At 36.7% G+C, this 23,899-nt stretch overlaps 1 protein-coding gene across 1 annotated transcript; it reads left to right on the forward strand.

Moving 5' to 3' along the window:
* The first annotated feature begins 359 nt into the window (after positions 1-359).
* LOC149788477 (uncharacterized) lies at positions 360-23,899 on the forward strand. The gene is made up of 3 exons (XM_089974463.1): positions 360-572; positions 18,685-18,859; positions 20,272-23,899. Exons 1-3 carry the CDS (start codon positions 485-487, stop codon positions 20,582-20,584), a joined length of 576 nt encoding a protein of 191 aa, XP_089830589.1. The 5' UTR covers positions 360-484; the 3' UTR covers positions 20,585-23,899.

Raw genomic sequence — 23,899 nt, forward strand, 5'->3', positions numbered from 1 at the left:
GTTTGTTCCTTATCAAAAGGTGTGATACGAAAAAATAAATAGCAAAAGCTTGTCCATCATATTTTTAATCCGAGCGCGCACAGCGGAAGCCTATAATGCTAAGATTATTTAATTTCAAGGCAATCGGAGTAAAATGTGTCCCTCAGGGACAAACATCTAGCCGACGCAGGCTGATCCGATTCTAGGATTAAACCCTTACTATTTCGGCTGCTAGGCCGGCACGCTAACTCCAGAGTCACCGCGACTCTTTGCCAGAAATCTATAACAAATCATTTATCCAGTTTTAACCGTGTTAATTAGATCGTGAAGAATCGTTACCTGTATTATACCTGTAATTTACCCAGTGATAGTACCTGTCATACGTACTGGAGTGTTTACACTTCTGCTTCGAGAACAGGAAAGTATTGATGCGAGAGATCAAAATATTTTTCAACAAGGAAGGGTCAATTTTTATGTAGAACGCCATTTTCTTCTTGTACCAGGCATGGGTGGAATTTTTCTTGGTTTACAATGGGCTGTGTTCCTTTTGGTTGTGTTAATTGGTCTGCCCAATCGAGGTTTTGGTCAGAAAGGTAAGTAAGGAACGTTTCGGGTATTTTATGTTTGTATTTTATTGTGTGTGTGTGTAGATTCTGTAACTAATCCATAACTATGCAGATCACATAGAAACACATAAGCTGTCGTACTGTAACGCATGGGATATTTCATAACAGGGAAAACCGCGGTATCCATTTTTTATTATCAAAGGACATTTTGTTTAATGGAGCGCTTATGACTTCAAAGTACAGTTGAGGGAATACGATATCAATGGCCGTTTGTGTCATTAGCATACTGAATTCCACGAAGAAAACATAACACGAAAAAGCTTTCTGTTTTTCAGTGAGAATAAAATTGTCACGAGAGAGAAAATGAAATTTGAATAACCAATTTCCACATGATGCCAGTAAGTTATATGTTACTTTATACACTTGAAAGATACTTAGTTGACATTAGGGAGACATGTTCCCGTAGTTCCTCTCTAAATCTCTGTATTATATAAAATAGTTTTGTTATGGAGTATGTTCCATAAAGTTGTGTTAAGAGATTTAAAATTTGCATAACTGGGAACAACTTTTCTTCCCTTCTTTTAACTACCTTTGAAAAAACTGATGAGGTAATGGTGACCGTCCAACCAGTGTAGTTTGAGAAAATATCATTCTTACAAGAGACCTGTTAACCCTTTCACGCACTATCAAGGATACGTGATTCATCATTTAGATACGACAATAGGTGGCATGATTATAAGGAACGCCAGGACTGTCTTCCGTTGTTGACTTTATATATATATATATATATATATATATATATATATATATATATATATATATATATATATATATATATATATATATGGTGGAAATTCCATTATACGTGGTGTTTAGTACAGTATACATCGTGCATATGACATGATATGTGGTGTATATTCCATTATACTTGGTGCTTAGTACAGTATACGTCGTGCATATGACATGATACGTGGTGTATATTCCGTTATACGTGGTGCTTAGTGCAGTATACGTCGTGCATATGACACAATACGTGGTGTATATTCCGTTATACGATACGTGCTGTATATTACATTATCTGGCTATTTTTTTTTTTTGGGGGGGGGGGGGGAGTCAGATTCCTATGAAATGTTATTGAACACTTTTGTTTCCATGTTTAAATTCCCCTGCAAGTTCTCGGAGCAATGTTTGTGCTTTCAATTGCAAAATTTGCAATTTTAATTAATAAGTAAAATAATGCAAGAACAATGATTGGTTAACATGCTTATGATCTGATGACGACCATAAAATGTACAAAGTTTCATGCGGAACCATGGAACCACGTCAGACTGGTTGTGTTCGGAAGATTCCATCATACAATACATTAGGCTCCTATTCATAAATAACTCTAATCCAAGAATGACTAATGCCATAAATTTTTCTAATATGTGCAGATTTTGCCCATAATAAAACTCACTTGATATCTTGATGATATGAGCCTGTTTATTAAGTTTGATGATAAAGTTGTATCAGAAATTGTATACGAAGTGCTGACAATCTCAACTAATCAGGTACAATATCACCCCGATTAGACGTCCTGTGTTTGCTCATAACTGAACCAGTCTATATTGTGCTTGTTGCAAATGCACACAACTTCTCCTTATACCAGTCCTGCTTTCAGTGGTTGTTGTTGTTGTTGTAGGGTTTAACGCCATTTTTCAGCACACGATAGGCTATACATGGCGGCCAGTATTAATGGTGGAGGAAGAACCCGGAAAAAAACCCGGAAAGAACCACCGACCCACGAGAAGCTACTGGCAAGCTTTTTCACATACCCACATTAGCCGAATCCGAGACTCGAACCCACGCAGACAGAGGTGAGATGGCAGTGATCTGTAACGGAAAGCGATTTAGACCACTAGGCCACTCGGGGCCCCGCTTTCAGAGGTACGTTATTACTGTAGAGTGCAACCTATGCACAATATTAGGTTACAAGGTATAAAGGGAAAACACTCTAAAAAAAAAATTGAGGGATCGAAGCGATTTTTCGAAATGCATATCTTCAGATGATGATCATAAAATTAATAGTTTCATGACGAATGGTTTGACATTCATTTAATACACTGAGGATTTATTGATATATAAATGCTGACGAAAGTAATGTGACATTCTATAAGCGTTATGTGTGAAACTGTCTTGTTTTTAAAGAAAAAAGTATATCAGACACTCTAAAGATTATTAAGAGACAATTATCTAAACTGCATCACTTAGCCCACCCACCCACCTCCGACCCCCCGGTAATTTCAAAATCATGATACCTCAGAATGGCTACAGACTGAAAGCACTGGTCAACTTACAAATGTGACAAATTTTTAATATTTGTCATTGTTCAGAACTTCGTCCATAATTCATCAAAATTGATTTACCAGCCAGTGAGATACGGTAGTCGAGTCCTAGGTAGAAAGGGAACAACTACAACCCAAATATATATTTTGGGGTACGAGGTGGGAGTGGTGTAACGGTGAATCTAAATTTTGTATTTTTCATTGTAATAATTATGAAAATGTTTGCTTTAACAGCGTATGGAAGAAATCTCACAATTTTTTTTAGTGCAAACTCTCTGAATCTATTTCGAGCACTAACTTATACATGCACCAAAACTGTACATTTTTTAGTCCATTAAAGGGTTTTATAGTTGACCTTGATCACTGCTGTACAATATATTTTTATCGGTACTGTGCAGTATACATTACTTTGATCAGTGCTGTACAGTTTACTTTAATAAGTGCTGTTACAGTATAATTTACTTTGATCAGTGCTCCACTGTATACTTTACTTTGATCAGTGCTGTACAGTTTACTTTACTATGATTAGTGACCCACTGTAATTTTTACTTTGATCAGTACTCCACTGTATACTTTATTCTGATCACTGCTCTACTGTATTCTTTACTTTGATCAGTGCCGTACAATTTACTTTAATCAGTGCTGTACAGTATACTTAACTTTGATCAGTGCTGTACAGTTAACTTTAAACTGTTTTGTACAGTATACTTAAATTTGATAAGTGCTGTAAAGTTTACTTTAATCATTGCTGTACAGTATACTTTAATTTGGTCAGTGCTCCACTGTATACTTTACTTTGATCAGTGCTCCACCATATACTTTACTTTGATCACTGCTCCACTGTACTCTTTTCTTTGATCAGTGCCGTACAGTTTACTTTAATCAGTGCTGTACATTATACTTTCCTTTGATCAGTTCTGTACTGTATATTTTACTTTGATCGGTGCTGTACACTATCCTTTACTTTGATTAGTGCTTCACTCTATACTTTATTTTGATCAGTGCTCCACGGAATACTTACTTTGATTAGTGCTCCACTGTATATTTTACTTTGATCAGTGCTGTACAGTTTACTTTACTTTGATCAGTGCTCCACTGTACACTTTACTTTGATCAGTATTGTACAGTTTACTTTACTTTGATCAGTGCTGCACTGTGTACTTTACTTTGATCAGTGCTGTACAGTTCATTTCAATCAGTGCTGTACAGTATACTTTAGTTTGATAAGTGCTCTATATTATACTTTACTCTGATCAGCGTTTCACTGTATACTTTATTTTGATCAGTGTTGAGCTGTTTACTTTACTTTGATCAGTGCTACACTGGATACTTTATTTTGATCAGTGCTGTGCAGTTTACTTCAATCAGTGATGTACAGTATACTTTACATTAATCAGTACTGTACAGTATACTTGACTTTGATTAGTACTCCACAATTTACTTTACTTTGATCAGTGCACCACTGTATACTTTACTTTGATAAGTGCTGTACAAATTACTTTAATCAGTGCTGTACATTATATTTTACTTTGATCAGTGCTCCACTGTATACTTTACATTAATCAGTACTGTACAGTATACTTTATTTTGATCAGTGCTGTACAGTTTACTTTACTTTGATCAATGCTCAACATTATTATTTACATTGATCAGTGCTGCACTTTGCTTTAACCTGCGATGTACATTATACTTTAATTTAATCAGTGATGTACAGTGTATTTTACTTTAATCAATGCTCAGCAGTATACTTTACATTGATCAGTGCTGTACTGTATACTTTACTTTGATCAGTGATGTACAGTATAAATTAATTTTGATGAGTGCTCCACTGTATACTTTACTTTGATCAGTGCTCCACTGTATACTTTACTTAAATCAGTTCTGTACAGAATACGTTATTTTGATTAGTGCTTCACTGTATACTTTACTTTGATCACCGCTGTACTGTTTACCTTAATAAGTGCTGTACAGTATACTTTATTTTGATCAGTGATGTACAAATTACTCTAATCAGTGCTGTACAGTAAACTTTCGTTTAATCAGTACTCCACTCTATACTTTACTTTAATCCGTGTTGTAAAGTATACTTTACTTTGATCAGTGCTCCACTGTATTCTTTACTTTGGTCAGTACTGTAGAGTTTATTTGAATCAGTGCTGTACAGTATACTTTTCCTTAATCAGTGTTCTGCAGTATACTATACGATCATCAGTGCTTACTAGTAGTTTACTTTAATAAGTGCTCCACCGTATACCTTACTTTGATCAGTGCTCCACTATATACTTTACTTTAATCAGTACTGTATAGTATAGTTTACTTTGATCAGTGCTCCAATGTATACTTTTACTTTAAACACTGCTAGGTTAGACACCAATACAAAGTGCCCATTTATGTTTTGTTAGGTTAGATACCAATAGACAGTGCCCATTAGAGTCGTGTTAGGTTAGATACCAATAAACAGTGTACATCGGAGTCGTGTTAGGTGAGAAATCAATAAACAGTGTCCATTGGTGTCTTGTTAGGTTAGATACCATTACACAGTGCCACTGATGTATTGTTAGGATAGATACCAATACATAGTGCCTATTGGAGTCGTGTTAGGTTAGATACCATTACACAGTGCCATTGATGTATTGTTAGGATAGATACCAATACATAATGTCCATTGGAGTCGTGTTAGGTTAGATACCAATCCACAGTACACATCGGAGATTTGTTAAGTTAGATATCAATACACAGTGCCCATTGGATTCGTGTTAGGTTAGATACCAATAGTCAACGCACACCGGAGTCGTGTTAGGATAGATACCAATACTCAGTGCACATTAGATCGTGTTACATACGATACCAATACACAGTGCCAATTGGTGTCTTGTTAGATTAGATACCAATAGACAGTGTCCATTGGTGTCTTGTTATCTTAGATAACAACACTCAGTGCCCATTGCAGTCGTGTTAGTTTGGACACCAATACACAGTCTCATCCGAGTCGTGTTAGGATAGATACCAATTCACAGTATGCATTGGGGTCGTGTTAGGTTAGATACCAATACTCAGTGCCCGTTGGTATCGCGTTAGGTTAGATACCAATACACAGTGCCCATTTGGTGTCTTGTTAGGTTAGATACCAGTACACAGTGCACATTGGAGTCGCATTAGGTTCGATACGAATACACAGTGTCCATTGCATTCGTGTTAGCGTAGATACCAATACACAGTGCGCATCGGAGTCGTGTTAGGTTACATACCAATACTCAGTGCACATTAGAGTCGTGTTATATTAGATACCAATACACAGTGCCCATTGGTGCATTGTTAGGTTAGATATCAATACTCAGTGCCTATTGGTGTCTTGTTAGGTTAGATACCAATACACAGTACCCATTGGAGTCGTGTTAGGTTAGATACCAATAGTCAATTCACATCGGAGTCGTGTTAGGATAGATACCAATACTCAGTGCACATTAGATCGTGTTACATACGATACCAATACACAGTACCGATTGGTGTCTTGTTATCTTAGATACCAATACTCAGTGCCCATTGCAGTCGTGTTAGTTTGGACACCAATACACAGTGCCCATCCGAGTTGTGTTAGGTTAGATACCAATTCACAGTATGCATTGGGGTAGTGTTAGGTTAAATACCAATACTCAGTGCCCGTTGGTATCGCGTTAGGTTACATACCAATAATCAGTGGCCATCGGAATCGTGTTAGGTTAAATATCAATACATAGTGCCCATTAGAGTCGTTTCAGGTTAGATACCAATACACATTGCCCATTGGAGTCGTGTTAAGTTACATACCAATGGTCAAAGCAGATCGGAGTTTTGTTAGGATAGATACCAATACTCAGTCCACATTAGAGTCGTGTTATATTAGATACAAATACAAAGTGACCATTGGTGTCTTGTTAGGTAAGGTAAAAATACAGTGACCATCAGTGTCATGTAAGGTTAAATACCAATACACAGTGTCCATTGTTGCCGTGTTAGGTTAGATACTAATACACAGTGCACATCGGAGTCGTGTTTGTTTGGATACCAATATACAGGTCCCGTCGGATTCGTGTTAGGTTAGATACTGATACTCAGTGCCAATTGGTGCATTGTTAGGTTAGATACCAATACTCAGTGCCTATTGGTGTCTTGTTAGGTTAGATACCAATACACAGGGCCCATTTTTGTCTTGTTAGGTTAAATACCAATACACAGTGCCATTGGAATCGTGTTAGGTTAGATACCAATACACATTACCCACTGGTGTCTTGTTATATTAGGTACCAATAATCAGTGCCCATCAGAGTCGTATTAGGTTAGATATCAATACACGGTGCCCATTAGAATCGTATTAGGTTAGATGCCAATACACAGTGCCCTTCGGAGTCGTGTTAGGTTTGGTACCAAATCTCAGTTTACGTCAGAGTTGTGTTAGGTTCGATCCCAATATACCGTGCCCATCGGAGTCCTGTTAGGATAGATACTAATACTCAGTGCACATTAGAGTCGTGTTATATTAGATACCAATACACAGTGCTCATTGGTGCCTTGTTAGGTTAGATACCAATACTCAGTGTCCATTGGTGTCTTGTTAGGTTAGATACCAATATACACTGCCAATTGCTGTCTTGTTAGGTTAGACAACTATACGCAGTGCCAATCGGAGTCCTGTTAGGTTAGATGTGTATACACAGTGCCCGTTGGAGTTTTGTTAGATTAGATACCAATACACAGTGCCAATTGCTGTCTTGTTAGGTTAGACAACTATACATAGTGCCCATCGGAGTCCTATTCGGTTAGATGTGTATACACAGTGCCCATTGGTGTCTTGTTAGGTTAGATACCAATACACAGTGCCAATTGCTGTTTTGTTAGGTTAGACAACTATATACAGTGCCCATCGGAGTCCTGTTAGGTTATATGTGTATACACAGTGCCCATTGGTGTCTTGTTAGGTCAGATGCCAATTTACATTGCCCATTTGAGTCATGTTAGGTGAGATACCAGTACACATTACCCATAGGTGGCGTGCTTGGTTAGATATCAATACACAGTGCCCATTGGTGTCTTGTCAGGTTAGATGCCAATAAATATTACACATTGGTGTCTTTTTAGGTTAGATAAGAATACACAGTGCACCTCGAAGTCGTGTTAGGTTAGATACTAATACACAGTGTATATCGGTGTCGTGTTAGGTTAGATATCAATACCTAGACCCATTGGTGTCTTGTTAGGTTAGATATCAATAATCAGTGCACATCGGAATCGTGTTAAGTTAGATACTAATAAAGAGTGCCCATCGTTGTCGTGTTAGGTTAGATACCAATACTCACTGCCCATTGTTGTCGTGTTAGGTTAGATCCCAGTGCACTTTGGAGTTGTTGTTATGTTAGATACCATATACAGTACAATTTGGAGTTGTTGTTAGTTTGGATGTCAATACACATTGGATGTTAGAGTCGTGTTAGGTTAGATCCCAATACACAGATCACTTTGGAGTCGTATTAGGTTAGATAGTAATTCACAGTGCCCATTTGTGTCTTTTATGTTAGATCCCAATACACATTGTCCATTGGAGTTGTGTTAGGCTAGATACCAATACACGGTGCACTTTGGAGTCGTGTTAGGTTAGATCCCAGTACACAGTACACTTTGGAATTGTGTTATTTTAGATCCCAATACACAGAGCACGTTGGAGTCGTGTTAGGTTAGATCGCAATACTTAGTGCACTTTGGAGTTGTGAGTTGTGTTATTTTAAATCCCAATAAACAGTGCCCATTGGAGTTGTGTTAGGTTAGATACTAATACACAGTTCCCTTATGGATTCGTGTTAGGTTAGATCGCAATACTCAGTGCACTTTGGAGTCGTGTTAGGATAGATCCTAATACACAGTGCACTTTGGAGTCGTGTTAGGATAGATCCCAATACACAGTGCACTTTGGAGTCGTGTTAGGATAGATCCCAATACACAGTGCACTTTGGAGTCGTGTTAGGTTAGATATAAATATCAAGATTAATATCAAGAATGATATAAAAGATTAATATAAAGGAAGACGGCCATGAGATAGGCAGCTTAACACGAAGTAAGCCGTATATGGAAAAACATTCACGAAGCTACAAGATAATGAGATATATTAACAAATTGAAGATTATTACAAAAATAACAACAGCAATATTTGTATCAAGTATTATTTTAGTCACACACTTTGTCTTCCAACCTTTAAGTTACATGAATATTACACCAACTCCACAATGTACTTGAACTGTCTACACATCAATGCAGCATGTATGGAGGTCGATTTGTAACAAAATGCGAATAAAATATCACTGGTTTTTCCTCTTCGTTTTCTCCAAATACTGTTTCTTCTTCACGTAGCTGACTACATGCACTGCATTTGGCGTTTAGTCCAAAAGAATTCCCAGAATGCACACTGTACAGTTTCCATCACAGTGTAAGAGGATGTAAAACAATGCGGTAGAGTTTCCTTCGTAATGTGAGGGGATGGAGGTAAAGACATTAAACGGAATCCATCATAGTATAAGGAGATGCAGGTAAATACACTGTACAGTTGTCATCTTAGTGTAAGAGGATGGAGGTAAAGACATTATACAAGTTTTCATCATAGCGTAAAGGGATGGAGGTAAGTACATTGTAATTTCCGTCATAGTGTAAGAAGATGGAAGTAAATGTATTGTACAGTTTGTATCATATTGTATGGGGATGGAACTTAAAGTAAAATTTGTAAATTTCCTTCATAGTAAAAGGGGATGGATGTTAAGTCATCGTTCAGCTGAGATTATGGTATGCAATGATGGAGATAATGACATTGTACAGTTTCGATCTTAGTGTAAGGGGATTGAGGCAAATACATTGTACAGTTTATATCATAGTGTAAGGGAATTGCGGTAAAGGCATTGTACATCATTTTCCCATCATAATAGAAAGGGATGGAAGTAAATACACTGTACAGTTTCCATCATATTATAAGGGTGTCGCGAACCTCCTACGGTAATATTTCTAACAGCGTAGAAAGCGGACATTTAAATATTAAATAGCTCCGAGCCCCTAGTCAGCAATGCCGACGGTCTAGGTATATAAAAGACCCAAGGTGAAAGGTATAACAACTTAGTAAAACAATAAACGTATTGAACTATTTCATCGACAATTCCTCAACAATTTCTTTCGACAAATACAAACAATGACCTATTCACAGTTGTCAGTTACTATCCTCATATGAAATTAAAGTCTTAAGAGAGAGTGGTTCCCTTCGGTGTTGATTCTGTTACTCATCTGACCGCCTCTCGTTTCTCTCTTTTGCTAATTCCGGAATCCTCGACTCCTTGCTCTTCTTGCACTTCTGAAGCTCTCTTCCACGCTTCCTTAACCAAACTGCTTATGCCACAATAGATATCCCACATGTTCTCAACATGTCTTCCTTGTCTCCGATCCTCGGGTGTCGCCTCTCACTCCCACCCGGAAAGCTTCCTCAAGAAGCCCTTCGTTCACACTCCAAACTTAGAATTTCCCCAAAAGTCCGTCACGCCGTTTAACGAGCGCTAACTCGGAGTACCGTTTAATGCCTTCAACTTCACACGATCGATCTTGCCGACGATCACACATATACTAATCGGGGATATGGACTTAGTCCGAACATAATGCTTATTGAGACTCCGCCCTAGATTTGAATCTATCCTGATGTCCTCTGAGCTTAACAAAATACAACTTTCACAATATAAATTTTCACCCAGCACGTAGCATATCATTCAGTACAATTTTAGTGGAAAAATCTACGTTGTCCGCTGTTTTTTACCAATATGTGTCGCATGTCAAATAGTTCATGGTATTTCTACACATAATTATGCTGCGATATAGTGCAGTCTGTACATATTTGGCAATGTGGAAAGAACAGGAATCAATCAACATGAATTTAATTTTGACGGTACATACTGACTTTTTTCTCTCGAAATAATAATGTATAACATGTATCACCGCTCCAAAAAATCCGAAGGCTCCCCTATACATAAGTCAATTCCTTTGAAGAAAAAAAATACAACTTAAAATAGGGGGTGGTAGCTGGCAGGAAGTGTGGGTTCTGTACGGATGGGTGCTCCGGTATCTTCCCACCCCTCTCCTCCAAAACGAATGCGAAACAACCAGAATATTACCAAGATTACGTTATCTTTACAACTAAATAGTTAAAATTATGTCCTGCAAAAAGCTTAAAATGCAGGAGATTCAGTCTTCTTCGCTTTATCAGACACACGCACCTCAACTACTTGTGTATGCTCTATTTGAAGTAAGAATATTCTTTTCGTTATGAACAGGTATGAGATGACTTCAAGGTGGTATATATTTTGTCATGTCATTGTTAGGCGTAATTGGATATCTACGGTTCAGGAAATCCTTACATCGTCGAATATTAGCGCACAAATTGTATTACCTCTAAAAGAGAAAATTTCACAAATTTAATGGACTCTAACTGTAGTCTTATGAATGGAATACTGCATCTAATGCAATGCGATTTCCTGGAATCCTTAAAATAGTGCCAACAGAACTTAGTAAAACTAATCACCATTTTATAATGTGTCACAAAGCCTAGATTTATGCTAAGTTTAAAGTTTTGTAAAGGCTATAATTGGGTGCGGAGTGTGAGGTTGGTTGTTGTCATGAATCAGAACGAGAACATTATTTTTCAAGCTAGTTAAGGACTGGATTATCTTTTAAAAATACTAGCACTCCTGCAACCCCATCCACTATATATATATATATATATATATATATATATATATATATATATATATATATATATATATATATATATATATATATATATATATACACACACACATACATACACACACATCAATCCATCCATCCAAGCATACATATATACATACATACATACGTACGTCCGTCCGTCCATCCATCCATCCATCCATACATTCATCCATCCATCCATCCATATATAATAATAATAATGATAATGAGGACTTTGTATAGCGTCTAATCTTTAGAAGCTCTAAGCGCTTTACAACATTAGACAACACCTATAAGATAAAAAACATAATAATATTATTACAAAAACAAGCACCATGAAATTAGAAAAAAACATTAAAAAATAAAAAACATGCTGAGAATATTTCAGGTAGGAAACATTATTAGGTCTTTAAGTTTGTTCTTGCAGTCGAAATAAGTGAGTTTTGAGAGCCCTCTTGAATGTGATCACTGTGTCTTTATGTCTAAGTTCAGTGGGCAATTCATTCCACGTTGCTGGGCCCTGGTATGCAAAAGAACGCAGTCCATATGACTTTGTTTTCATAGTGGGAATAATGAGTATACGATTGTCAGAAGAGGAGCGTAAGTATCTTGCTGGTGTGTACACATGGGTGAGATGGATAGGTATGTTGGACTAAAGTCCGACAGTAAAACATAGCACAGAGAACAAATTTTGTGTTTGATTCTGGATCGAATGGATAGCCAGTGTAGGGTACATAGCAGCGGGGAGGTGTGCTCTGATCGTGGTACTCTGAGTATGATTTGAGCAGCTGTGTTTTGAACTTTTTGAAGTTTCTGGAGTAGATATTGAGATGAACCAGACAGAATTGAGTTACAATAGTCCAGTCTTGAAAGTACTAATGAACACACAAGTGTTTTAGTGGTATCAACTGAAAGATATTTGCGAATTGTGCTGATGCGTCTCAGCTCAAGATATGCAGCCTTGCATATGTTTATGACATGTTGGTGCAATGTGAGAGTACTGACCAGAGTAACACCTAGGTTTCGTACTGATTGTGTGAATTTAATGTTGGTGTTGCTGATATTTATTGTTTGAGGTAAAGGATGTGAATGAGAAAGTCTTTGTGTTGTGATCAGAATGGCCTCAGTTTTATCATCATTCATCTGCAGCTTGTTACATGTCATCCATGATTTCACATCAGAAATGCACCTCTCTACACCTTGGATGGTAGCATCAACTTCAGTTGGGTGGCTAGATTTGTATATTTGGGTGTCATCAGCGTACAATTGGTGAGACACTGGATGATGATCTATGACACTTGAGAGCGAATGAGTGTACATAATGAAGAGAACAGGTCCAAGAACAGACCCCTGTTGAACACCACAACATAAATCAACTGGGCTGGAGTGTATTCCATTTGCAGATACAATTTGTGTCCTGTTGACCAAGTAGGACTTGAACCACAGTAAAGCTGTATCATGAATGTCAAATACATGCTGGAGACTGTGAAGTAATATATCATGGTCTGTTGTGTCAAATGCTGCAGACAAATCAAGGAGGGTGAGGACTGTAATCGTTCCGCTATCCAACGCAGAGAGAATGTCATTAACTACTTTTAGAAGAGTAGTTTCAGTACTGTGGCAAGGGCGATATGCAGATTGTACATTGCTAAAAAGACTGTTTGAATTTAGATGAGATACAAGCTGGGATAGAACAACCTTTTCTAAGATTTTTGATATGAATGGGAGATTAGAAACTGGGTGGTAGTTCTTTAAATCGTTATGGTCTAGTGTTGGTTTCTTCAGCAGAGGCTTTACAATGGCAGTTTTGAAAAATGATGGGAATTCCCCGGATGAGAGAGAGGTATTAATAACATCAGTAAGTGAAGGCAATACTGGATCTAAGCACTCAAGCAGCAGTGATGTTGGAATTGGATCAAGTTCACATGACTTTGGTGCACTCTTCATCGGGATTGTACGTACGAAATCCATAGAGACAGGTTCAAATGCTGCTGATGGTTGCCGCTCAAATTCATCCATCCATCCATCCATTCATTCATCCATCCATCCATCCATCCATAGACATACATACATACATACATACATACATACATACATACATAAATTTTTGTCAATACGGTAGCTGACACAGTACTAGTGTTATATTTTTGTCACTTTTCTGTTGTATTTTATGATTTTGTATTATCCTGAATTTGATTAACCAGGTGTAATCTCTGTTGAAGAGGAAATAAAATCAGTCAGTCGTACGTACGTACGTACGTACGTACATCATCCATTCATCCATCCATCCATTCATTCATTCATTCATCCATCCATACATTCATCCATCCATCCATCCATCCATTCATCCATCCATTCATCCATTCATCCATCCATCCATAGACATACATATATACATACATACATACATACATACATTTTTTTGTCAATACGGTAGCTGACACAGTACTACTGTTATATTTTTTTCACTTTTCTGTTGTATTTTATGATCTTGTATTATCCTGAATTTGATTAACCTGATGTAATCTCTGTTGAAGAGGAAATAAAGTCAGTCAGTCATACGTACGTACATCCATCCATCCATCCATCCATCCATCCATCCATCCATACATACATACATACATCCATCTATACATTCATCCATCCATCCATCCATAGACATACATACATACATACATACATACATACATACATACATACATACATACATACATACATACATACATACATACATACATACATGAAGTGGACCTCTCCAGTGGCCAAGAGATTAGAGCGTCGCCTCGGATGCGGGAGATCGCGGGTTTGAACCCCGGCTGAAACCTTTGTAAAAATCGTACTAGCAGCTATCTCTTTTGGCGCTCAGCATTAAGAGGTTAGTGTTGAGACTGGTCGGCCTGGTATCATAATAATGTGACTGGGTGGGACATCATGCTGCATGTCAGGAACGTGATGCCCAGTGCTAGATATCACAACTGCCAAACTGCAGATATCGTATCGATATGACTGAAGTTTTTTTTTAAAGATACGTTACAAATCCAAACCACACACACACACACACACACCAATGCATTGAAGAATGTGGAATTCTTGTACCAAGCCTTGCACACGGTCGACAGTTTGGGTTATGTTTTTCCTGCCAGTGTTATGTCTTGGAAAAAATTCGCAAACTGAAATACAGGAATATTTGTTTCAGATTTTAGCTTCATTTTTTTTCTTTTTCGTTTCGAAATAACTTAAAAGATAACAAAGATTTAATTACAGGAATTTGCGTAAACGTGTAATTGGACAGGTTGGTATTATCGCAAGTTGTCTCAAGACGAAGATGTAATTGTACATGCGTTATCGCTCGTGATTACATTAATCCCAGAATTTCGCATATTACAGACAAAATTCACAGCGCAATTGGATTCTGTCCATAACTCTGTAATCGACATTTTAAGGCAACTAAAATTGTTTTATAAAGAAAAGAAAGCATACCGCATGATCTATACACATACACGAGACAACAAGTTACTTTTGTCCATGTTTGCATCAAGACAGACAATCAGATGCCGTTCTTATATGAGTTTCGGATACATCGTCGTCAAAATGATAGAAATATACCCCACATTCATATACTTATGTATGATAGTCACATAAATTATACTTGTATGACTAAATAATGATAATGAATCATAGAGATACCAGCAAGACAAAAATGTCCAAAACAATCCATTTTGAATAACCAACGCTTTTTTTTTACCTCTGTTTGTACTGTTTTCAAAAATGGGACGGATAAACCGCGAGCACAAATGGGAGCTTATTATCCAGATCAAGTTCATTCTATTTTAGACTACCAAAAAAGGAATGTCGACGGAGTCCGCCGTAGGATATTCTTTATCAGCTCAGGGTAACAACAGTACCAAGGGCAACTGTTTTCCAAATAGCAACGTTATACCCTTATGAAGCTAGATTAAGCACGTATTGCAGCAATCAGCGTTTCCAACACTCGTCTGGCAGAACTTTTGGGTCTGCATTTCATGGACATCGGCGCTGAGAGATTACTGTAAATTAATATCCAATAAATAAAATATTTCTTACACTTATCCTATGTGAAGATGGTTTTCGGCAAAGGCAAGATCTCGTAATCCAAATTTGAAACCAATCAGTACTAGTATTTAATAACTGAACCTCAGGGATGTCGTTTTGCTGCAAACAACGTTTCTAGAAGTACCAACCTTCCTGACCCTGTCAAAGGGACAGAAATACCAAATGAACTGATCCAGTCAAAGGGACGGAAATACCAAATGTCCTGATCCTGTCAAAGGGACAGAAATACCAAATGTCCTGATCCTGTCAAAGGGACAGAAATACCAAATGTCCTGACCCTGTCAAAGGGACAGAAATACCAAATGAACTGATCCAGTCAAAGGCACGGAAACACTAACTGTCCTGACACAGTCAAAGGGATAGAAGCAACAATTGTTTTGACACTCAGCTGTGCATTTTAAGCCGGCAAATATCAAGATTTTTAAAGCCATTTTCTTTATAAAAAACGTACAAACACTGTTTCAATTTCGTTAGTTCTGTGCATGAAACAGTCGTATAACAAGCGTTTGCGCCTTCTGCTATGTGACTATTGTTACGTATATCTGATTTAATTCATATTTATTTTAATTTGATTGTCAGTTTTAAATTATTTATTCTATCATATGCTATCATAATGTATATTTATTCACTGGATATATTTTTCCAGAAAATCGGTTGACCTGAATCATTCTTTTTGTAAACACCAAGTGTTGATCTAAATCCTAACCTTGTTTCAGAATTTGTAGCAACCTTCGTAAACAAGTTCTGTTTTATTTTAAAATGATTGGTTTTCGTCAGGGTCATTTTTGGTGTACTGACATAAACACGATCACGTGACCCCCCTTTCGATTTCGTAATTCCGGTTTTTCCATTACTGCGCATTTGTTAGTTTTAATAGAGATGCGGAGAGAGAGAGAGAGAGAGAGATTTCTCAGTTTTGGGCTTTTCACACTGATGTCAAGTTATTTTGTTGTAGCCGTATTCTGAGTTATAATTTTTTTCAGATCAGTTGGATTTCAAAAGGATTAATGTTTGTTTTTTAAAAATATTTTGAAGAGTGCTCACACAGACATTTTGGAAAAAAAAATTGGATTTCCAACATCGGAGTGTCATTATTTGTATTTCTACAAGAAACTGTAGATAAGCACAGTATTGACTACAGCATACGTCATCGTCATCCATCTTGGATTTTCTATCAGGATTCGAACTTGAAATTATTAGAACATTTATTACTAGGACGTTTGCAATTTAATTCGTGGATTATTCTTAGATTATTTTTGGATTTGATTCTTGAAACCGTAAGTTCTTGTTATTTTTTCATTTTTACAGAATTTTTCCACTGAAATAAATTATTTGTTACATTTTAAAAAGCTTGTTGTTTTCATTCTTTCTGTGTTACTCTTTATTCGAGCCAAACACGTAACACTATCTGATACATTTAAAATTATTTTCTTAGTTTGTGTTACAGCAGGTAAGACATAAAATTTAAGTTGAAAGATCTTCGTCTGCTTACAGTTTTATTGACAATATCATCTATCATCTATATCATCATCTTATATCTACCCCATTATCGAATAGTGAAACCAACAATGAGCTCAGAGTTGCATGGGGGTTGGGCGTGTCTCATTTTACGTTTCATTTCTTAAAATATGTTTGTGTATATCTTCCTTTTCTCTCGGTGTGTCTTGGGAAAGGCATGTAACTCTCATGTCTCAAAATATATTTCATGTCTCGACGTAGCTCTCATGTCTCGACATAGCTCTCTTGCCTCGACATATATATCAAGACTCGACGTAGCTCTTATGTCTCGACATAGCTCTTATGTCTCGACGTAGCTCTCTTGTGTCGATGTAGCTCTCATGCCTCGACGTAGCTCTTATGTCTCGAGATAGCTCTCGTGTCTCGACTTAGCTCTTATGTCTCGAGATAGCTCTCGTGTCTCGACGTAGCTCTCTTGTGTCGACGTAGCTCTCATGTCTCGACATATCTCTCATGTCTCGACATATCTTTCATGTCTCGACGTAGCTCTCTTATCTCGACATATCTATAATGTCTCGAGGTAGCTCTCATGTCTCGACATAGTTCTCGTGTCTCGACGAAGCTCTCTTGTCTCGACATATCTTTCATGTCTCGACGTAGCTCTCTTGTCTCGGCATATATTTCATGTCTCGACGTAGCTCTTGTCTCGATATATTTTTCATGTCTCGAACGTTGCTCTCTTGTCTCGACATATATTTCATGCCTCGACGTAGCTCTCATGTCTCAACGTAATTCTCGTGTCTCGACGTAGCTCTCTTTTCTCGACGTAGCTCTCATGTCTCGACATAATCCAATCAATAATTTTATAAATGCCAATTAACCAATCGTTATGAGATCTGCTCTCAGAGATCATTGAATTTTTTTTTCTTCAATCGTATTTACAATGTCTGCTGTAAATATGATACGACCATTAGTAGTACCATAGCTTCCACTATTTACCATATCATACGTTTGAGATTTTGCTATATTGCACTCAGTGATTTATGTGCGAATGTCATTTGTACAGTGTAATGGATTTAAGAACATATTTGTTGCAATAAATCATCCAGTAATTGCTTAAGTTTGATTACGGAGAGATATGATTTTGAAAGATGGCTTTTTTTTTTTTGCTAACAGCTTTGCAAATTTTGTGTGTGATAGTATACTGTAAAATATTAAAAAGTCAAAATATTCATCAACGTTACTTCTAAATCAGGGGTCTCAAACTCAAACCAGCCTGAGGGCCGCATGAGGGTGTTTTGAATGGCCCATTTTTCCCCCTACTGATTACTCATGCAAACTGCACAGACCTAGATCTGCCGGCACATTATGCGACGGCAGATCTGGGTTTTGTAGTTTGCGGTTGGACTCGTCTTATAAGTACATACGGTAACTCTTCTATTCCATGTAATGTTTTCTTTCATGTAACTTTATGCCACGTTGGATTTTAACATTTTCCATTATAGGTAACACTGATGAATTCAAAGACGAATCAGACGACGGGAGAACTAATGTGACCTATGAAAATGCTACCCGTAACGCAGAGACTGAAAGCAGTAAATTTCCTGTGATATTTTTCTCGTCTCTATCACTCGCCATTCTATGTACATGTGCAGCAGGACTCAGTACTTGCGTTAGAAAGTAAGTCCAAACAATTAACCCACACCTGTCATTACGCGCCCCAGAATCATCTTCGTTCTTCCTCTATGAATTATGCACCATATAGGGAAACATTTTCCTCTGGAAAACGACAAAGAAGAGAAAGACATTGTAAGATAATATCAGTAGGAGTTCAGTTTTAAACTTCACTCATTGATACTGAGAGAATGTTACGGTTAGTCTCGCGATGCTGAGGGGCGAATTTTCAAGTTAGCCTCATGATCTGACAGGAGAATTTTAGGTTAGTCTTGTCATGCTAAGAGGAGAATTTTAGTCTCGTGATGATTAGAGAAGAATTTTAAAGTTAGTCTCGTGATGCTGAGAGAGGAATTTTAAAGTTAGTCCTGTGGTGCTGAGAAGGAAAGTTTTACGACTTGTTAAGGTGATATTTAAAAACTGGGCCCGTTTCTTCTACGACATCAGACCATCTCTGTTACAACGAGGAAAATTGCCTCCTGAAAATTAGTTGATAAGATTTTTCCTCATGTGGAACGGTTGTACCAAAGTTGTTGACACAACGATAGCAAACAAGACAGCGAGCATCTGACTCACTAGATTATAATACGTACTAAATGTTAACGTTTGTAATTGCTAAGTAGATACAACCAAGCGACATCGCGTAAATATATGTACTTGTAATTAGTTTTACGTAGATTTGTAGCCATGCCTTTATCTTTCATTACATGCAATGTTCATCATTCAAACTTGTCCAAATAACCCTTTTAAAAAAAAATTCATATAAAAATTAATGTCTATATGCAAAGAAAGCCACATGCTAGACCCGTAAGAAGCATTGCGTATGACTCGCATGACTTTAGATAAAACAATATATCTTCACATGCTGCATTCTCAGTCGCATAAATTGTACACAGCAATTGGAACCAATGCCGGAGAGAACCCGCAGTGTAATGTACTGTAATGTACTGTAAAAATAGCAACAACGGAGACTACAGGTCCCGGGCAGTCATTGTTACACTACACGCTACTACAGGCTTCTTCCATTGTTGGGTTACCCTCCTTAATTGGCAGTCATTGTTACACTACATGCCACTTCAGGCTTCCTGCGTTGTTGGGTTACCCTCCTTCATTGGCAGTCATTGTTACACTACATGCCACTACAGGCTTCCTCCGTTGTTGCGTTACCCTCCTTCTAGGCAGTCATTGTTACACTATATGAAGCTACAGGCTTCCTCCGTTGTTGGGTTAACCTCCTTCATTGGCAGTCATTGTTACACTACATGCCACTACAGGCTTCCTCCGTTGTTGGGTTACCCTCCTTCTAGGCAGTCATTGTTACACTATATGAAGCTACAGGCTTCCTCCATTGTTGGGTTACCCTCCTTCACTGGCAGTTTTTGAGATTTGACATTCAGGGTATGATTTTTCTCTGACAGAGCAAGGGCCAAGGCGAGGCGTGTAAGGAGAGGTCCGCCTGATCTAAGCATGGTGTTTTCTGTGGTTTTGGATCAGCGCCTGTCCGATTCCCTGAGAAGCTACCGTGAGAGAAATACGGAAATGGATTCTGGGATACCACCCATGGAATTCCCATGGGAACCGGTCACATATGAGATTAAGTTACCAATGCCACCGTCATATGAAGAAGTACAAACATTGGATCAGAAACCGGAAGATCCTCCGCCATCTTACAGCGATTCAATCAAAGACAATACTTTCGCTGGTAAAATAAACGATAATCGGCATGCATGAATAATATTTTCAGTTTGATACATCATTAACAGCTTTCTTGTACAAATTATTTTTAAAATATTGTTTTTCCACATCTTAAGGAATATTTTGAAACAAAGACGAGAGAGAGAGAGAGAGAGAGAGAGAGAGAGAGAGAGAGAGAGAGAGGGAGAGGTCCAGCTTGATCGATTGGTACAGTCTTATGGAATGTTTCCGATGATAAATATAACAAGCCGTAAAATATGCAGCTTTAGATACATATTTGATTTTAAGATAATATGATTCTTGGATGCAGTAATGTATTTGAATATATTTACATAAAATATTTTCTTTTATTTTTTCGATATTTTTTTCTTTTGGTAGTGGGATGGCTGTCTCTGCGTCTCAGAATAATCTGAAAAACCTAATTTTGCTCTGTTTCCCTGAAAATATTAAGGATCGAAATAAACTCCCTACCCCCCTGCGCAAAAATGGTTGGTCACTAAGAATTAAGATTTAATTATTAACAAATAGTTTTAAGTTCATATATGAAGAGACAGACACTGACAAATTTATTGAATATTATGTTTTTCGCTACTCAGAAAACAAAAAGCTAGAAAGAAAAAAAAAGAAGAGACCAACACAAAAGTCAAAAGCGGATGCCTTGAATATTGAGCTGAACGTCAGCTAATGATGGACACTATTTTCCGGGGCTGAAACAGTAAATTCCATAAACAGTTACCAATAATACATTAATCGAACAGTAACTGGTTAATTGCAGTTGAAACACCTGTTGTTCAGAATATAAACTGGCAAGAATAACAACACAATCAAAGCTTGAAATTTCTTTTTAAAAAAGTGAAACTTACGTGTTTCACTTCCTGATGCAAATATATTTCACACTTGATTTTCACGAGGTCTGTGTATATATATAACACATTTACTTATGTTGTCATGTTCTCCTCGATTTAATGCAGTCATCAGTACAAATTAAGTCGTTTGTCAGGATCAGAAACGCAAAGTGGAAAACTTGTGTATAACTAACGTGAAAAGTACCTAGACCCAAAACCGTAAGACACCTGCACTGTCAAAGAACCAAATCGGGTTTCGGGTGTTGGTTAATATGCATGTACAATATACGTGTACATAAAATATGAGTGAAGACGGTATTAAATTTATTCGTTATCATATCTTGGAATAGCAGAACACACACACACACACACACACATACACACACAGCTTATTCTGCGAGTCGGTTAATTCTGCGCAACGATACTTCATTTCTGTAAACACTGGATCACGTGTTGTTTTTGTTCGAAAGTACAATTTGTATCAAGAAAGAACGATCGTCTCTTAATTAAGGAAAGTTTAATTCATAAAGTGTGTAAAAATATCCCACATATTATAAATGCATGCGAAAATATGATTTCTAAATGTCAACATGAAGACCCACTCCATGACCTTCTTGAAGTTGTAACTAGAAAAACCTATTTAATATTTCTCTTTTAGAATTATACAGATAAATAAATTATTTAAAAGATAGAAATATTTACCGTTGAACAATATTGCATCTTAATCCAAGTTTCTAATTTGCAAGAAGTTGTCCCACACCTACTTTATGGTCTGCTCTCAATCCAACTTGTCAACTTGCCGCTTGAAAAATAAAATTAGCTTGTTTATAATCCGTTTCTAAATTGTTTACTTTTTTTTACACGGAGGAGACGTTGGAAACACGTTAGATCCAATTCATTGTTGTTCCTCTTCAACATAATTGCTTAACTTTATAAAATTTTGAACTTTTGACAATTGTCTTACCAGGTCGGTTTCGTTTGTTTAAATCACTTGCCATTAAGTGGCATTGTTGTGTTAAATTTTCTAAAACCAGCTATAAACTTGACCTAGTTCCTCGGCCGAAATGCTGACAAAAGAGTCCAAAGTAACGTGTTTCATTTCCATAGTCCAATTCATTAACACATCTTTTCCAAGCTATGTGTAGAATAGGCCGAGATATTGCGAGTCATGAAAACACAAGGATAACATTAGTATTATTTTGAACATAATGTTCTGGTAACCAATACTGCCTTTCAAATGGTAAGCATTGCAGTTTGTTATTTTCGTCAGATCAGCCAATTATTTGGTAATTTACCACCAGTTATCAATGATTTGTTCTGCAGGACTTGCATAAAATATCAATTATTTAACAATTACCATATATTCCATAATAAGAGATCTTTGATCTATATATATATATATATATATATATATATATATATATATATATATATATATATATATATATATATATATATATATATATATATATATATATATATATATATTATACCGTCAGGTACTTTTGCTGTGTCATGTATATACTTTCTTCTTTAGGGTACTTTGTGTTTTAATGTCTAGAATGTGACATGTATTACAATGTTTAAGATTGCTATGTTGATATATGTTTTCAGGTATTCAAACTAAAAATATGCTTACAAAATGACGTGTTCAGTTCTCATTGCTACATGTAAGTCTTTGTGTAAAAGGTTCACATGATGATTCTTTTATTTCTTTTCTGCTCACGTGTATTTCTCTATAAAACAAATGAACAGGTAAAGTTATGCAAAACTGAAAGAATTAGTTTCAGGATCTCTATTTTTCAGATACTTTCTCTGAGAAAAACTGCTACAAAGCAACTAATTATTTTACATTTTTGAACCTGGATACTGGCATAATTCTCATTATGTAAAATCAAGGATTAGAATCCTTCCATTCTAATTTTATGATAATGAATTACATCTGTCCTCATATATATATATATATATATATATATATATATATATATATATATATATATATATATATATATATATATATATATATATATATATATATATATATGTGTGTGTGTGTGTGTGTGTGTGTGTGTGTTTGATCAACTCATGTAAAAATTCAACCTTACAACTTCTTCCTTAATTAGAATATAAGTCTTGATTTTCAGTGGCCACCTAGTACAGATTAACAATTTTGCTGTGAGTACTTTGTGCGGCCGCGAGAATTACCAAAATAGATACGTATTCGTTTTGTGCAACCGTAATAAAAATATTTTTCTAGCGTCAACGGATACACTAGTTTCTATCGATATAGCCCTTACAACAAATTCAGTTGGTGTACTTGTGACAGTTGCCGTAGTCGCGATTTCCGTCACGCAAACAGTTGACGTGGCGGTAAGAGAGATCCATATAATCTTATGACTTGAGTTCGAAATTCTAGGATTATTTTGGGGTTTATTTCGCAATACCGTAAGTTCTTTTTACGTTTTTCAAAATGTATTCAAGGAAAATAAATTATTTGTTCAATTTT

Source organism: Sinohyriopsis cumingii, chromosome 11, assembly GCF_028554795.1.
Source record: "Sinohyriopsis cumingii isolate HCF-2022 chromosome 11, ASM2855479v2, whole genome shotgun sequence".
In the NCBI taxonomy this organism is placed as follows: domain Eukaryota; kingdom Metazoa; phylum Mollusca; class Bivalvia; order Unionida; family Unionidae; genus Sinohyriopsis; species Sinohyriopsis cumingii.

Coding starts and splice junctions, on each gene's coding strand:
- LOC149788477 (XM_089974463.1), top strand. CDS start 485: ATGGGTGGAATTTTTCTTGGTTTACAATGGGCTGTGTTCCTTTTGGTT. Junction 573..18,684: donor TCGAGGTTTTGGTCAGAAAG/GTAAGTAAGGAA, acceptor TTTCCATTATAG/GTAACACTGATGAATTCAAA. Junction 18,860..20,271: donor CTCAGTACTTGCGTTAGAAA/GTAAGTCCAAAC, acceptor TTTCTCTGACAG/AGCAAGGGCCAAGGCGAGGC.